At 41.6% G+C, this 18,196-nt stretch overlaps 1 protein-coding gene across 2 annotated transcripts in view; it reads left to right on the top strand.

The window, feature by feature from the left end:
• The first annotated feature begins 2,649 nt into the window (after positions 1-2,649).
• Positions 2,650-18,196, top strand: part of CUNH20orf194 (chromosome unknown C20orf194 homolog) — a 131,533-nt gene continuing 115,986 nt past the window's right edge. The window contains exon 1 of one of the 2 annotated variants that reach the window (XM_032859075.1): positions 2,650-3,003. In XM_032859075.1, the coding sequence (XP_032714966.1) occupies positions 2,921-3,003 (83 nt within the window). In that variant the 5' untranslated portion in view covers positions 2,650-2,920. The remainder of the gene's footprint in view (positions 3,004-18,196) is intronic. The other variant, XM_032859074.1, reaches the window with a different exon arrangement.

The raw sequence follows: 18,196 nt of genomic DNA, 5'->3' as shown, positions 1-18,196 counted from the left end.
AAGAAAATCTTTGAAAAAAATGGGCAACAGATCTGAACAGACATTTCTCCAATAAGATGTACAAATGGCTAATAGATGAAAAGACGCTCAACATCATTAGCTATCATGGAAATGCAGACCAAAACCACAATGAGATATGACTTCACACCCACTAAGATGGTTATAATCAACCAAAAAGATGGATAATAAGTTTTGGCAAGGATTTAAAGAAATAGGAACTCAGATATATTGCAGGTGAGAATGTAAATGGTGCACTGCTTTAAAAAATAGTTTGGGGGATCCTCAACAGGTTAAAGAGTTACCATATGACCCAGTAATTTCATGCCTAGATAATATACTCAACAGAACTTTAAACATATGTCCACGTTAGATCCTGTACACTCATGCTTATAGCAGCATTAGCTATAAAATAGTAAAAATGTGGAAAAAACCCAATTGTACATCAACTGATAGGTGGATAAGAAAAGTGATTTATCCATGCAATAGAATGTTATTTGACTATAAAAATTCTTATACATGCTACAACATGGATGAACCTTGCAAACATTATGCTAAGTGAAATAAGTCACAAAGGACCATATTCTGTGTGATTCAGCTTACAGGAAATGTTGGGAATGGGCAAATCCATAGAGAGAGAGAAAGATTAAGGGTTGCCTACGTCTGGGACCATTGGAGAGAAATGGGGGAATGGCTGCTTTCATAAAAGGTGTAGGTTTTCGTGTTGGGGTGATGAAAATGTTCTAAAGTTGTTTGTTGTGACTACACAATTTTGTGAACATACCTATAGAATTGCAAAATAAATAAAAAACTGGAGGCACCTGGCTGGCTCAGTAAGTGGTGCATGAGACTCTTGATCTACAGCTTGTGGGTTCAGGCCCATGTTGGGTGTGGAGATTAGTTAAAAATAAAATCTTCAAGGGGCACCTGGGTGGCTCAGTGGGTTAAGCCTCTGCCTTTGGCTCAGATCATGATCTCAGGGTCCTGAGATTGAGCCCTGCCTGCATGGGGCTCTCTGCTCAGCAGGGGAGCCTGCTTCCCTCTCTCTCTGTGCCTGCCTCTCTGCCTACTTGTGATCTCGGTCTGTCAAATAAATAAATAAAATATTTTTAAAAAATAAAATCTTCAAAAAGAAAAGTAAAGAAAGTGGTAATAGCAATCATAGCAAGACTTGAAGAGGTTGTATTTATAAATCTCCCGGCTGAGACTGAGTTGTCACAAGTCCAAACTCATAACTAATGGTACCTGGGAGTTGAGTCTTAAAAGGATTTCAAACTTTGGATTAAAAAAATTTTTGAACTCAATATCTGATGCAGAAAAAAGATGAACTTCTCTGCCTGCAAAGAAGAGCTGTACTTGCAAGTCACAGTCCACAGCCACCCTCAACAAAACCAGAGCTGATCTTATACATAATGTTTTGGAAAGTCTTGCGTTGGGAGATTGAAGGTATTTCAGAAACGGGAGAACCCAGGTCCCTATCGACGACTTCCAGCTCTGTTAGTGTGGTCACCAAGGCAGCTGAAGACCCGGCTAACTTCTGAAGCCCCGTCATCGGAGCGAGGCACTTGCGGATTGGCTGTTGTCTAAAAGCGTGGAGCTGTCAATGATTGGCTAACTTTCAGAACCTTGGGGGCTGTCGTTGATTTACTAACTTTTCAGAAGCGCAGTTACTGGAGTGAAGCTGTTGTTGACTGGCTGATTTTCAGAAGCGGAGCCACTGGAGTGAAGCTGTCGCTGATTGGCTGATTTTCAGAGCCTGTGTTTTGATGCGAAGTTATCTCTAAACAATGGTGGTTACTTGTTCACTGCTTGCAACTTGAGCCAAGAAAAGTCCTTTTTTTGAATATGAATAATAAGTACTTTTAATTTTTAGTCCTTTCTTTTGGTCTTCCCTCAGCTAAACCTATGGAAGAACACAGGGATTATTCAGATCTTTTTAGTTGCGGAGGTAGGATATTTCAGCTGTTGCCATTTAAGTGATTTAAGCTCACATTGCCTCGGCGGAAAAAGAACTCTAAAATTTTTGTAATGGATTGCAAAAAGATCAGTACAGGCATGTAAGGCATCCTGACAAAGTACGGGATACAAGACAAAAAACGCGTCCTGCGTAAGTGAAATTCCTGATAACCCTAACAATTAAGGATTTCCCCCGTTTTACACAGTCTCGGTGGGATTAGGCTTCTTGTACAAGACCCTGGAGTATGAAACAGGTCCAGCCAGGATGTGAGCGGTAAAGGGCAAGGATCCCCTGGGAACCTATGGGCCCCTGACGCCCATTCCCTGAGCTTGTGTGTGCGCGTACCGCTATCCTGAGGTCGGCTAGCAATCAGCTGGATGTTTGAAGGGAGGATGCGCAGTTGATTAGCAGTGGGTGAAGAAAGAGCAGCGAGGAACTCGCCTGGGAGACCTAGGGAAGCGAGCCCAGAACGTGGGAGGGGTTCAGGTTCCTGCGATGCTCCGGGACCTGGGTGCCGCAGCGGAAGCCTTTGCTGGAGGCCGAAGCCGGCAGAGCGGGGCGGGGCAAACCCAGGCCCCGCCCCCGGGCGCGTCCGCGTGCGTGGCTGGGGGCGCAGCAGAGAGCCCCACTCCATGATGCGGGGCCTGAGGACAGTGCAGAGCCTCGGCGTGAGAGCCCCCATCCGGGTGACCCGCGCTCCCAACGTCCTGCTGTGCTGCCTCGCAGCTTAAGGAGGGCGCGGCCCTGCGGCGGTGCGCCCACTCCCATCCCAACGCGTGCCGACGCCCCCTCGGCCATCCTTGCGCGCGTCCGGCCCCGCCCCCGCCCCCGACGTGCCCCCGCGCGCCGCGCCCCCCGCCCACCCGGCACGCCCCGCCGCCCCGCCCGGCCGCAGCGGGCCTGGAGCAAGCCGGAGGGCCTGAGCGACCCTCGCAGCGGCAACGTCTTTCTCCGCCGCTCGCCGCCATGGACGTGTACCCGCCGCACCGGCTGGGGCTGCCCCGCACGCGGTCCCCCGGCGGCCCCGGCCGCGGGTCGCCCTCAGTCAGGTACGCGGGGCCGAGGCCATAGAGGAGCGGCCGGGCCGGGGGGTTGCGGGCTGTGGGGGTCCGGCGACGCCTCCCGCTGCAGGGCGTGGTCCGACATGGCTTCCTTGCAGAAGGTTTTCCCTAAACGGCTGCCTGGGGACGTTTTCCCAGGAAATGAGCCCTGTGTAGCGGCTCCCACAATGGCTGCCCTGTAGACAGCCCCACAGCGGCTCCTCCGTGGAGACCCCCTGCTATGACATCCCCGTCCCTGTAGGTTTCCCCCAGGAAAGGTTTCCCTGTGGAGAACCTCTGCAGTGGGTTCTCTATGCGTAACTCACTTGCCTTTCTCTTAGAATATTTCCCCCAGAAACGGCTGTCTGTGGAGAAACCCCCCCCCCAACACATACAGTAGCTCCCTTGGGTAGAACCCTTGAATGGGTTTCCCCAGAAACGGCTTACCTAAATCTCCCCTATAGTAGTTCTCCTCTAGAGCCTTTCTCCTTGACAGCAGCATCCCTAAAGAGTGCCCCCCTCCCGCCCCTACATACATACACGCTGACAGCATCTTCACTATTGCGGGTTCCCCCACCTTCCCATGCCCCAGCCTGCATCGCGACGCTCCCTCATTCCACAATAGGGAGCTCAGGTTGGGGGAGGCGCAGGAGAGAAAACTAACTGGTGAATAGGAAAAAGAGGCCCAGTACCCCCCCAAAATTGGCGGACTCCAAGCCACTGAGGAATTGGCAGACCCTAAGCCCCTGAGGCTAGAGACAGAACCCCTGGGTGCCTAATGATGGGGAGGGTGATAATGGGGAGTGTCTCTACCCCCTTTCGTTATAGGAAGACCCGTTTCCGATTTCTGCTCCCAGTGCCTTTGGGGCTGACCTTGATAGTCTGGGCATTGTTTGCGATGGAGCTGTTATGAGGCCGCCAGCAGAGTGTGGAGGTTGGAATGAAGGAGCATTTGCGGCAGAGATCGTTGAGAGAAGAAAGAAGAGAGCGAGAGAAATGGGCTTTGGGATCTGCTAAACTGTCATTAAACCAGAAGAGGGTTTTTTTAATTTTGTTTTGCTTTTTCTCTATTTTAGTAGCTTAGCAAAGCAAATATGTTTTTCCCTTGAAAGGAGGTTGTTAATTTATATGTGAAAAATGGTTCTTCTTGTATCCTTGTTATGGTACTTAAGGAATTGTATTTTTAACTTTTTGCTGGCCAGTCTGGTTTTTTTGTTTTGTTTTGTTTTTATTTTGTTTTAACGAGAACAAATTCATGGAGAGTGAGAACTAAATCTTAAAATCCTGTCCCTTGCTTACTTCCTGACATTCCTTCCCCCACCCCGTTTGTTGAATGAATAAAGGTTGGGAGAGATAGGGCTAGATACCCGTGGTTGCATTTGGGAGTCTTAATTTGCTTCTAATTTGGCAGGTGACATTGTTTGAATTCCTGCTCTGCTCTTCAGGGGAATTCCTTGTGTTCTAAGTGTTTAGCTCCTTATGCTAACGATCTCCAATCTGTCCTAACATTTCTGGCAGCCACTTTCACTGTTAGAAGGTATTTGAACTTTGTACGGAATAGAAACCGCACAGGGTACTTCTTTTTTCTTTTCTTTTCTCTTTTCTTTTCTTTCTTTCTTTTCTTTTCTTTTTTTTTTTTTTTTAAGTAGGCTCCTACTCAGGACCCTAATAGCAAGAATTGCATGCTCTACAGTCTGAGCTAGCTAGGCACCCTTGCACGGGATATTTAGAATTTAGAGCAGCTATCCATTAAATCTAAGCTCTGTATAGACTTGGGGTTCATCCCAGATAATTTTGAGCTTAGGAATCTTGAGTTTGAAATTTTAGGAGAAAAAAGCTTCCCAGTGAACTCCCATCTCTATAACTGCTGCTATCCTTGTTTCTAGGAACATGGCAGTGCACAGCATTTTTTTTTAAATAGGGTTTTGTTGTTAGATTAATGATGGATAGCTTTATTAATCATAAACTCTGAATCTTAAAACAAGTGGTTGAGTGGAACTTGTTGGTCTTCAGACAAGGGATAGTGCACGGAACCCCAAGGCCTGTTTTACTTTGGTAAAGGAAATTGAGTCAAGGTTCTCCTCCTTTACCCTACTTCTACATAACCGAACATGCTTTTCTTACCCATTCAAGCCTTTCCCTGACTTTTGACATTGAATGGCAGTTATGGACTCAGCACTTTTCCTGTCACCCATATTTGAATTCTTTGCAGCACTCTGACTCTGAGTGATGTAAGAGGCAGGCATAACTGGTGAAGTCGCATTCCTGAAGACCCATAGATAGCACTTTGTAAGTGTGTGTTTCCCTTCTAGCAATGGAGTTAATTTTCACAGACGGGGAATAGAGATCAGGAGTTAAAACGCTGTTTAGAACTAGAAGCTGCTTTTTCAGGATGTGGTAGTCATTACTGCTGTGCATCAGCTATTTTTGGTTTCTGCCTCCTGGACATGTGGTACAATTATACTTGCCCCCTTGAATCTGGGTATGGCATTATGAGTTGCTTTTGGTCCATCAGTGTGTTCAGGAATGATGTGTATTCCTTCATGGTAAAAGCTTCCAGTGTATAATTTGCCACTATCTTTCCCTTTACTGTGGTGTCTGTTAGTGCTTCAGATGGTGGCAAGTCCATCAGTCTGGGACTCAGAGCAAACTTCAAGGTGACTTATGTTTGACATGTAGAGCAATTAGTAAACCTTCATTGTTTCAAGGCACTGAGATTTTGGAATTATTACCAAGTAACTCTCTTGACTGGTACTAAATCTCCCCTACAGTAGTTCTCCTCTAGAGCCTTTCTCCTTGACATCCCTAAAGAGTACCCCCCTTATGTTCTCCTACTTCAGAGGAAAGGAGGCAGGCTCCCTGCTGAGCAGAGAGCCCAATGTGGGGCTCGATCCCAGGATCCTGGGATCATGACCTGAGCTGAAGGCAGAGCCACCCAGGCGCCCGCCATTTTACTCCTCTTTATACAAATAATCCAACATACACTGGGCTAGGTGTTGTGAGACAAATAAGGTAGGCCATTGCCCTCAAAGAGCTCCTTTATAAGTGGAAGGAGACAAGAACGGTGCAAATCATAATACAGAGAGTTGAGAAATAACTACTGAGGAAGAAATAGGGCTGAAGTAATAATAATGTAAGAAGGTATAGTCAATTTTGAGTTTGTTGGAAAAATGAAATTGTCATTTACTGATACTGGGAACACTGGATTTAGAGCATTTTTGTGGAGAAAGGGAGTTCAGATTTGGCCTTATTCATTTTGAGTTGCCTAATATATATCCAAATGGAGATCTTGGATAAGCAGTTGGATATATTAATCTGGAGTTCAGGAGAAAGACTGGAACCGGAAATATTATGCTGATGTCTCTCACATTTTTATTTAGATCTTTGAGACTGGGTAGAGATCCCGAGAACAAATTAGATAGAGAAGACTAACATGCAAGCCCTGGGATATCCTGTCTAGGAAAGACAGTGTAACAGTTCCAAATTCTGATGAAAAGTAGCTTCCTACTTCTGAGATGGGAGAAGAATCCAGGACAGTCATGGGAAGCCAAATAATAAGTACCATTGGTGGGCTGATGAGGAATATGAACAGTCTATTAGATTTGGTAATATAGAGGTCATTGGTGACCTTGACAAGAACAGGTTTGGCGCAATGGGTTCAAGAGAAAATAGAGGAGAAGAATTGAAGACAGTGAGTATAGATAGTCATAATGATGTTGTTTCAAGGACTGAAGAGCAGAGCAGTAAGGCTGTGACTATGAGAGAGAGGAGAATAATGCAACTATGGCTATCAGAGAAAGCAGAGAAACGGGTCTGGTTAGAAGGGTTAAAGTGTTAGAGTTCTTTTGTTTTTAGGTGGACAGACATTATAGCCTTCCTAAAACAAAGTTGATGGGAATGATGGAGTACAGAGAGGGAAATTGATTATTAAAAGAAAGAAAGGGACTATTGCAGGGGTGAAGTCCTTGAGCAGTTTGAGAGGGAATTAGATCTAGGACATAAATGGATATATTAGCCTCAGACTATATAGGTACATGGACAGTTCATCTGTGGTGAGTATATAGACCCAAATGCTGGTGTGTTGGTAGCTTGGTGGTGGGAGAAAATGAAATTTCTCTTCTGTTTACTTCTGTATTTGCCATTAAATAGGAAGGCAGATCTCAGCTAAAAATGAAGAGTAGAGAAGGTGTTAGAAGTTTGAGAAGAAAGAAGGTGTAAAATCCATCCAAGAGAGTTGGGGAAAATTAGTTGAATAAAGAAATATTTTAGGATTGCCAGGCAGCTCCAAGTACCCATTTGCTCTTTGTTGTCATAAATTTAAGGTGAGACCCAGTTAGCATGGTTGTATGATTTTCCTTCAGCTTTGTTGAGCTGTTTGGAGGTGGATACTGTGGAAGGGAGTGGCTCAAGTAGTGTAGAGGACATCATTGGAAAACTGGAATAAAGGAACTGAGAGGTAAGGATAGTGGGAGGATTGCTTGTCTTAGTGCTTACTGAAATTATCATGAATGAAGATAGAAGTAATAATAGCAAAAGAGATAGTGATCGAGAAGCTAAAAATCTTTAGGGAATGTAGAGAACTGAATCCCAGAGATTTGTAGTATTTGTAACAAGAAGGGCTAGCGGGTGGTTATTGTTTGATGGCATGAAGATTTCACCCAAAATAAAGCAAGAAGTTAAATAAACAAATAAACTAATTATGGTTGATTGATTGATTTTTCACAAAACCAGAGGATATGAGTTTCTAGATCAAAAGGACATTTCAGTAGTCCGGCACAACTAGTTTAAAAATATCCTTGCCGAGGTAGATCATGAAATTTTTGAGTGCTATAGAGTCAAAAGAATAGCTACAAATAGATAGGGTCAGGAATCATAGGATTGCAGCAAGACTGGAAACTAGAAGATAATGGAGAAACAATGCCTTCTGAAGGAAGTGGATTCTTTCCCAGAATTCAATATCCAGCCATACTCTCAAGCAGGTTTGAGGGATGGTTAAAGATATTTCACACATGCTAGTTCTCCAAGTTTGACCTTACGTGCACCCTTTATTAAGAAGCCACTGGAGAGGGCGCCTGGGTAGCTCAGTGGTTAAGGCCTCTGCCTTCGGCTCAGGTCATGATCCCAGGGTCCTGGGATCGAGCCTCACATCGGGCTCTCTGCTCAGCAGGGAGCCTGCCTCCTCCTCCTCCTTCCCCTCCTCCTCCTCCTCTCTCTCTGCCTGCCTCTCTGCCTACTTGTGATCTGTCTGTCAAATAAATTAAAAAAAAAAATCTTTAAAAAAAAAAAAAGAAGCCACTGGAGGATGTGTTCTAGCAAAACAGTCTGACTAAGGGGTTCCTGTGCTGGGGATCCTCTATACCGTGTATAGGTGGAGTTTCTTCCTTGATAAGGGACTTGTAAGAAAAGGCTTTCTTTGTTACCCCTGGAAATTACCAAAGGCCTGGGACCATTTTTTATTGCCATTTCCCACATTGCTTGCCCTGGTACTTAGATCAGTGTCTGGCACCTAGACAGCATTCACTAAATATGAGCTGCTGTTGTAAGCTATTATGAAATATTGCTTGCACTCATTATTTGTTGAATGAATAGAGAATAGTTACAGGGGAAGCTGTGGGCTATGTTAAATTTCATAAGTGTTCAGAGAACACTTATGTTCAGAGAAAAATCACATGTGAGCTAGTTGGTGAGAAGTGGTTCATGACAATGATGATCTACAGGAACACTTCAGTAGAGCCTCACAGAGGCAAGTTATCTCTTCAGGTGATACTTAATGGCCAGTGGCCAATACCTATGGCACTCTTTTGGCTTTACAGATCTACAGAAGTAATAATTGCTGTTGTACAGATGGTCTCTGCCTTAAGAAAACTCAGAATGCAAAGTATTGTATATATGAAAATACAAAGTTTTACCTCCAGTATACTTGCTTAGATGCTGGCCAGGGATGCTTGGCGTGGTGCCTGTAGAAGCAAAGAGTGTTTGCTTAGTTAGGCTTTTACGGTCTTATTTCTGACCCAGAGGTAGAGGTCTCAGTATCTGCCTTTTCACTTGTGTCTGGGATGACTGTGTACTGAGAACTCTTATTTATTGAATATGGTGGCATTTATAGTGTACGGTATCTTAAAAATGTTTCATATGAAGCTCTTGGCATTTTCTGTGATATTCTGATTTTTAGAGAAGGGAGTAAATGAGATGCAGATCCACTCGAGAGTTACACAGCTTAAATTATTGTTTTGCCCTGAAAGTTTAAAAAAAGGAAAAGGAAAAGGGTTTGCAGTGTGGGTGTTTAAAACTTTTATCTGTGATTTTGAGCCCTCGTTTGAGGAAAAGTCAGCTCATTTGGCATGCTTTTCGTTTTCAACTTCTTATTTTGAAATAAACGATTTTAGATTTATAGATGAATTGCAAATATGCTGTTGAGTGTTCCTATGTAGCCTTCCTCTAGCTTACTCTAATGTTAACATCTTACATATAACCACGCACATTTATCAAAACTAAGAAATTAATAACGGTATAGTGCTTTAATTTATTAAGTAAACTTTTGTTTACTTGGCTTTTAGCACTCTGGACTATTTATTTGAATTTCCGCAGTTTTCCCACTAACGTCTTTTTTCTACTCTAAGATCCAATCAAGGATCCCACATTGCATTTATATTTGGCATGCACTTAATAGTCAAAGAAGTGAGGGGAAGTAATTGTGGATGCTTTCTGAATGAAGACTTGTGAAACTGACTTTACAAAGAGCAGATTGTGTGAGGAAATGCGCAGAGAAAGCCAGAGAAAAGGAAGAAAATGGAAAGTAAGATGTTACACAGGGCATTATGAATAGACTTCCAGATAACAATTTCCATTTGTGATAGGTAGCATTTTCTGAAGTCCTTAAATTTAGTTTGTGGAGTGTCTTATAAACCCCAGTTCATGAAATATGTGTAGACTTGAACTGCAGTTAGGCACCAGTTTTACCCATTTTAGGTTAGGTGGCCTGTTGGTTAAGAGCTACATTTGGCAGCTGGTAAAAGATCCTTAATGATAATGACTTAATGTAAGGGTTTATTTTTTCTTTCAAAAGATGTCCATCTAAGGAGAGCAGGCTTGTCCTGGTGTGAAGTCATCAGGGAGGGAACTGGGCCTCTTCTGTGTATTTTTGTGCTCTTAGCAAGTGGATTCCATGGCTTCATGGTCACAAAATGGCTGGAAGAACTCCAGCTATAATGTCTGTCAGGTAAGGGGAAGGAGAAGGGACGGTTCTCCTAGTTAAGTCGGCTCTTTCCCTTCAGAGAGTTTCTCCAGAAGCTTCCACATGGTGGCTCCTGCATGTCTCATTGGTCAGCTCTAGAAGCAGAGAAACTGGGCCATTACTGCCCCAAATAAAATTGGGCTACTGTGAATGAAAAAGAAGGGGAGAATGGATATGGATTAGGTAGCTGATTGCCTCTCCCACAGGGAGGTAATGATGTGGAATGAAAGTTATATTGCTTAAGATTACTGATGGGTCCGATGAGCTACATGAAACATGAAAGTGCTGGGAGGGGGAAAAAAAAAAGAAAGTGCTGGAATAAAATTAAAGTCATCAAGTATTTAATGATGCTAGTGATTTCTCATTCATATCTTGTGTGTGTATGTATGTGTCCTTTCAGTTTAAGTCAGTTACAGTCAGTAGTTAACCACGTTCTAACATTGGGATTGCTTTTTTGATTGCCAGTTGTTGCTCCAGCAAAGACATTGGTGGGCAATGACATTTACTGCCTTGCTACACATCTTGCCTTTTTGCCTTTCTTCCAAGTGTCTAGGTTTTTTCTAGTGGGTTTTTTTGTTTTTGTTTTTGTTTTTGGTGTTTTTTTGGTCTTTTTATTTTTAAGATTTTATTTTCAGGTAATCTCTACACCCAATGTGGGGCTTGAACTCAAAACCCTGAGATCAAGAGTCACATACTCCCCTGACTGAGCAGCCAGACACCCCCCAAGGGGTGTAAATAATTGCCATTTTAACTCAGGGCCAAGTTTATTAAACCCTAGTAGTCCTATAGTAGCTCCTTTTAATTAGTATCTGAAGCCTAAATTAATGCTTATAAGGCTTGTTTGTATTATTCTTACAGTTGACTTTCCCCCCAGCATTTTACTACGAAAGTGCTCATAAGTACAGGAAAGTTGAAAGAATTTTCAGTGGCATTCATGTGTATCCATACATAGATTATACACTTTTAATATATTTGCTAATATTTGCCTTATATATCCATTCCTCTATCAATGAATCCATCCTATATTGTGATATTTCCTTTTTTTACAGCTTTTTAAAGTAAGTTATAGATATGTTTCCTGGAATTGATTTTCTGTTAAGAAGAATGCTTTCGGGGCGCCTGGGTGGCTCAGTGGGTTAAGCCGCTACCTTCGGCTCAGGTCATGATCTCAGGGTCCTGGGATTGAGTCCCGCATTGGGCTCTCTGCTCAGCAGGGAGCCTGCTTCCCTCTCTCTCTCTCTCTCTGCCTGCCTCTCTGTCTACTTGTGATCTCTCCCTGTCAAATCAATAAATAAAATCTTTAAAAAAAAAAAAAAGAAGAATGCTTTCTATTGCAAATGACAGAAATCCAACTCAAAGGTTTTAAGTAAGAAGAATGTATTGCCTTATGTGACTGGAAGGAATAATAGGGAGATAGCCTTCCTACAGGAAGAGGTGTAGAAACTAGGGCCTCCAGAACTGGAACCAAAACTCTTTTATCATAATAGTTGCCTCTATCCATACAGCCCCAAATACACATTCTTTCTATGTGTATTACTATGACCCTTGAGGCCACTTCTTCTAGGTCTAAAATGAGGAAATCCCTGGTAAGGACTCCCCTTACCATGGCTTGTTCCTGGGTAAGTCAAAATTGGAAACTGTGGCAAAGAAGGAGCACAGTGTTTGTTATCAAGGGAGGTAGAAGTGGAAAGCATGCTGAGTTAAGTACATACCTCAGAAAACTTGCCACTTGCTTTCTTCTGAGGCTGGCATAATCCTGGTACTTGACAAGGAGAACTACAAGTGCAAAAAAAAGATTTCATTTATTTATTTGATGGAGATTACAAGTAGTCAGAGAGGCAGGCAGGGAGAGAGAGGAGGAGGCAGGCTCCCTGCTGAGCAGAGAGCCTGATGTGGGGCTCAATCCCAGGACCCTGGGATCATGACCTGAGCTGAAGGCAGAGGCTTTAACCCACTGAGCCACCCAGGTGCCCCTATAAGTGCAAAAATTCTAAATAAAACAATAGTATATTGAATCTAGAAGTATGGTGAAAACAACTTTATACATAAGTAGAATTTGTCCCAGAAATGCGAAAGTTGTTTATCATCAGGAAATCTACCAATGAGGGGTGCCTGGATGGCTATGTCAGTTAAATGTCTGCCTTTGGCTCAGGTCATGATCCAGGGGTCCTGGGATCAAGTCCCACATCAGGCTCCTTGCTCAGTGGGCAGCTTGCTTCTCCCTCTGCCTGCTGCTTCCCCTGCTTGTGTGTGCGCTCTCTGTCTCTCTGATAACTAACTAAATAAATAAAAATGAATAAAATCTACCAATGAAATGAACACACTAGTAGATGCCCCCAATCTACTATTTAAAAACTTAATATTATTCTTGATTTGAATCAAGTAATATAATAAGGTTTCAGCTAATATAATAAGATAAACAAAAGAGGGGTGCCAGGGTGCCTCAGTTGGTTAAGGTTTTGACTCTTGATCTATGCTCAGGTCTTGATTCAGGGTTATGAGTTCAAGCCCTGCATTGGGCTCCATGCTGGGCATGGAGCCTACTTAATAAAAAAGATGATAAGCAAAAGAAATGATCATCTGCTTCTTGGGGTAGGCTCTTAATTGGTCTCTCAGGTTCTACTCTTGTCCCCCTTTGGTCTGTTTCCAATACAGTAAATACAGTGATCTTACGAAAATATAAGTCATCTCATATGAGTCATCCTTATTTTCAAAACACTCTAAGAAAAATCTCAAATCATGAGCTTTGACAAGACTCTAATCCAGCCAGTTGTTTCCATTTGTGATAGGTAGCATTTTCTGAAGTCCTTAAATTTAGTTTGTGGAGTGTCTTATTAAGTAAACTTTTGTTTTTTCCCCCTTTATCTCCTATTACTACCGTCTTCCTCACTTTGCTGTAAACATTGCTGCTTCCGGACCTTTGCAATTACTGTGCACCTTGCTCTCTGGCATCCTTCAGGGCCAAACCTTTCCTCTATCTCTCTTTAAAATGGCAGCCCACCCTCCTCTTAGGACTCTCAAGCCTCCACTTATCACCATATGATAAATGTATTTTTCCTATTTATTTTTATTTCTCCCTCACTCGTTTCCCAATTAGAATGTAAGTCCTAGAGGCTCCTAAGTGGCTCAGTCGGTTAAACATCTGACTCTTGATATCAGCTCAGGTTTTTTTTTTTTTTTTTAATTTATTTGACAGATAGAGATTACAAGTAGGCAGAGAGACAGGCAGAGTGGAGGAAGCAGGCTCCCTGCTGAGCAGCAAGCCCGATGGGGGGCTTGATCCCAAGATGCTGGGATCATGACCTGAGCCGAAGGCAGAGGCTTTAACCCACTGAGCCACCCAGGTGCCCCTCAGCTCAGGTCTTGACCTCAGGGTTTTGAGTTCAAGCTTTGTGTAAGAAAGAAAATATAAATAAATGAAATGTAAATTCTCCTGTTTTCATTGCAAGGGTTTTTGCCCTTTTACTAATTGCTAAGTCCTCCCCCCAGCTCTTGAATAACCAGTGCCTGACACATGGTAGGTCCTCAATAAAAACGTGATGAATTAATAAGTTGGAATACAAGTTGTAAATATTGAAGAGATAAAACCACTATGTTTTACTACTTGGAAAACTATGATAATAGATAAAAGTCTTAGAACTGGGTTTATCAAATAGTTTGAAAAAGGTAATGGATTCAAGATGACATTAAAAACGGGAACAAAAACTATAAAATACCTAGGAGTCAATCTAATAAGAAATATGTAAAACTTACATAAATAAAAATATAAAACTTGACAGAAGGACATAAACAGGAGAGGAATGAAGGAGCAATGCATCACGTTCCTGAGTGGGAAGCTCAGTGCTGTCCAGATTCAGTATGCTCATAATACAAATTCTCAACGGGAATTTGTCTGTACTTGACAAACTGATTTTATAATTCTTCTTAAAAAGAAAATGTTCAGGAACCCTGGTGGCTCAGTTGGTTAAGCGTCTGCTCTGATCATGATCCCAGGGTTCTGGGATCAAGTCCCTCATCAACCTCCTTGCTTATCAGGGAGCCTGCTCCTCCCCCTGCCTGCCACTCCCCCTGCTGGTGCTCTCTCTTGTGCGCTCTCTCTGACAAAGAAAGAAAGACAAAATGTTCAAGGGTGCCTGAGTGGCTCCAGTGGTTTAAGTGTCTGCCTTTGGCTCAGGTCATGAGATCGAGCCCACGTTGGTATCCCCCCTCAGTGGGGAGTCTGCTTCTCCCTTTTCCTTTGCCTTTTCCTTCTACTCACGTGCTCTGTCCCTCTCTAATGAATAAATAAAATCTTTAAAAAAAAAAAAATGTTCAATAAAAGCCATGATCTTTGAAACAATGATAGAACTCGCCCTTTAAGATATAAAATAACCCATTTATTGCAAAGTTCAAGTAATAATTTTGGTTGTTTTTTAACTATACTATTTTTGAGAGACTAGATCAAATAATGATCAAATATATGGATCCTGCTTTATATAATAATTTAGCATATGCTAAAAGTGGCTTTATACATCAGAGGATGAAAAGGATTGTGGTTTGGAACAGTCATTTATATTTTGGAGGAAAAATACAGTTATATTGGGTCACCTGGGTGGCCCAGTCAGTTAAGCATCTGTCTTCTGCTTAAGTCATGATCTCAGGGTCCTCCAATCAAGTAGCTTCAGGCTTCCTGCTCAGCGAGGAGTCGGTTTCTCCTGCTGTCTCTGCCCGTCCCCCAGCTCATGGTTTCTCTCCGATAAAATAACACAGTTATATGCCTGCTTCACAAAAGTAAAAAAGCAAGTTCCAGAGGAGCAAAGAGCTAAATGTTTAAAACACACACACACACACACACACACACACAATTAAATAATTGGCGTTTTATTTTTTTTATAATACTGAGTGGGGAAGACACAAAAGGAAGACCTAAAACTCCTAAGCCTAAAGATAGAGTTAAGCAGATTTAGTTAAATAAAACTTGACATCTCCTGCATGAAAAAGATACCATAAACAAAGTCTAGCAGTTTCAAGAAAATATTTGCAGCATATGGCCAAAATATGGCTTTTGAAATATGGAATATGTAAATTATTCAGAACACCCCCTCCTATGACTAAATAGAAAATGAGTCAAGAACAAGAATATGCATTTACAGAAAAGGAAATATAGATGATCAATAAACATTTGACAGTCTCCCTAGTGATTAGGGAGAAATGTAAAAGTATGATAATGAGGGGCGCCTGGGTGGCTCAGTGGGTTAAGCCTCTGCCTTCGGCTCAGGTCATGATCTCAGGGTCCTGGGATCGGGCCCTGCATCGGGCTCTCTGCTCAGTGGGGAACCTGCTTCCCCCTCCCCCTCTGCCTGCCTCTCTGCCTACTTGTGATCTCTTCCTCTCTGTCAAATAAATAATAAAATCTTTAAAAAAAAAAAGTATGATAATGAGAATTAGGTGAAGAGTGATAACACATAGTTTAAAAAGTTGTGGGGAAACGGGTACTCTGGTATACTGTAGGTGACTGTTTTAAGAAAACAATTTGGGAACATCTATCAAAATTTAAAATGCAGGTACTTCTTAACTGGGCAGTGCTAATTTTTAGGTCCCTCCCTTGCAGAAATTTTTACAGTGCCAAAGATGGATATAGTTATTCTTTGAAGCATTATTTGCTATTATGAAAACAATATCCTGAATGTTCAGTCAGAGTGGCTGGTTAAATAAAAACAAAAGAATACAGTATGGCACTTTTAAAGAATGCAGTTGAGTTCTGTGTACTAACTTGGAAAGGTCTTAAGGTACAATGTTCAGTGAAAACATGTTGCAGAGCAGTTATGTATCAAATGATTATGATTTTATGTAAAAATAACCCAACCCCCCAGAAAACTCACCCAAACTAAACATTACAGAGAGATTGACACCAATTTGTTCACAGCAGTTTTCTATGATAAAGTGAATCAGATTAGTATGAGGATTCACTTTGTGAAACAATCAAAACATAAAGCGTACAGGACAATATATTCAATACTTATTTAATTTTGAAAATAAAAAAGTTAAAGTCACACACAAAAAAACTGGCAGAAATAAAATTTTCAGGTTTTTTGTCCTTCATTTCCAGGGAATCAGGATAATGAAATATAAACAAGAAATATACCTGGCTGTGTATATAGTAACTTAAAAAGCAGTGAGGAGTGAATTAACTATTATAAAACCAAAGATGGGAAAAACAGAGATGACTGACAGTTTAGGATTCGGAAATACTGTGTCTGTGGCAAACTTTATTGTCAGGACATCAGTGAGGTGTAGCAGAAAGGAAAGTTCAGAGTTAAGGTATCTGGTGGTTTTACATTTTGATGCTGCTAATCCTGGCTCAACCTTACGATTTTGGGTGAACTGCTTCTGTTTAGGTCTTGGCTTCTTCACTTTATTATCTATCATATGTAGATTCTGAATCTGAACCCAAGGAGAGTCAGAAATAAAGTATAGTGTACAAGCAGCATATTTGACATAAACCACATTAGTGGGTCTGCTTGGACGACAGGTATTCTGAAAGAGGAACTTTGTAAAGCCATGGTGACTCAGGCCATCTGTCTACCTAGGATGTGCTAGCCATGCCCAGGTAAACCCGGAAGATAGAGGGCAGTGCTCTTGCTGGTTGTGGTGTATGTTTGAAAGTTTCTATTGAAAAAAAGAGAGACTGGTGGATATACAACAAACTCAGTGGTGATCTCTGGGGGTCAGGAACAATGACAATTTTAATATCCCATTTTTTTCATCAAAGAAAGGATAATAAATATTTTACATGTGGCACCAAGGTAAATAAAAGCAAGTATGCCAAAATGTTAATAGAGGCTAATTCTGGGTGCTGGGAATACCTGTGATTGTGGTTTTCCCTATACCTGGTGGCTTTTTTTTTTTTTTTTTAAACAGGTAAGTTATTTCAGTAAGTGACAAGTTTAATGGTTCAGTGACAATAGGTTATGTTCTGGTTAAGAATTAAATTTGGGAAGCAGGAAAATGTTTAAGGAAAGAACTGAATTACCTTTATTCATTTGACTGGAAAATAAGAGATACTAATTAGGATAATGTTTTACTCTGGGAAAAGGAAGGTCTTTCTATATTTTATCTGCTTCCACTTTATTTGGCAAAGATACTTGTGGAAAAGAGAAGCTTTTTGCTCCTATTCTCAGTATTGTCTTGGCTTTCCACAGCAGCAGTTGAGGGAGCTGTTTGTTTCCTGGTCATGTGACATAGTCATGCTTTTTGTCACTGGCTGGTGGTTAGTTTGAAAACCAAAGAGCTCTTGGTAACCTTGGCAGTCAGTCTGTCTGCTGTTCATATGGGTTAGGAAATGAGCCAAAGGACCAACTCGATAAAATATTTCTAGTGCAGAGAATGATTGCAAGATTGATCTTGTAGTAAACATGAGAAGAGAGGGGCAGATAACCATTTCCCAGGGAAAGCTTTCTTACTTTAATCTTGATCTTCTTGCAGTTTCTGTTCTGCCACTTCTAAAACCCTAAATTGCTCCACCCTTACCTTCAACCCCAGATTTTTATTAAGAAAATGTTCAAACAATACAGAAAAGGTGAAAGAGTAGTATGGTGAATATTTGATAACCCACCACTTAGAGTCAGTAATTTTTAACAGTTTTGCCATTTGTGTTGTCTTTCTTTTCTTTTCTTTTCCTCATTCTGGTTTTCTGTTAAACCCTTTCCAAGTGAGTTACAGATAGCATGACATTGCTAAGTACTTCCTCATGTATCTGCTTAAAAAAAGAAAGAACATTCTAGGTATAAATACAATAACATCTCACTTAAGAAAATTAACAGTAATTCCCCTACTAACGTCAATACCCAGTTGATACTCACAATTTTCCAAATGTCTCGTGGATATTTCCCTGTTTTTGTTTTTTTTTAAATCAAATTAAGGTTTTTACATTACATTTTATTATTTACTCTCTCACATTAGAAGAGTTCCCCCTCTTTGTTCTTTTTG

The sequence above is a fragment of the Lontra canadensis genome, unplaced genomic scaffold, assembly GCF_010015895.1.
Source record: "Lontra canadensis isolate GAN:19392208 unplaced genomic scaffold, GSC_riverotter_1.0 scaffold16, whole genome shotgun sequence".
Classification (NCBI taxonomy): Eukaryota; Metazoa; Chordata; class Mammalia; order Carnivora; family Mustelidae; genus Lontra; species Lontra canadensis.
The sequence above is the reverse complement of the archived record's forward strand: the minus strand, read 5'-3'. Positions and strand labels throughout refer to the sequence as shown.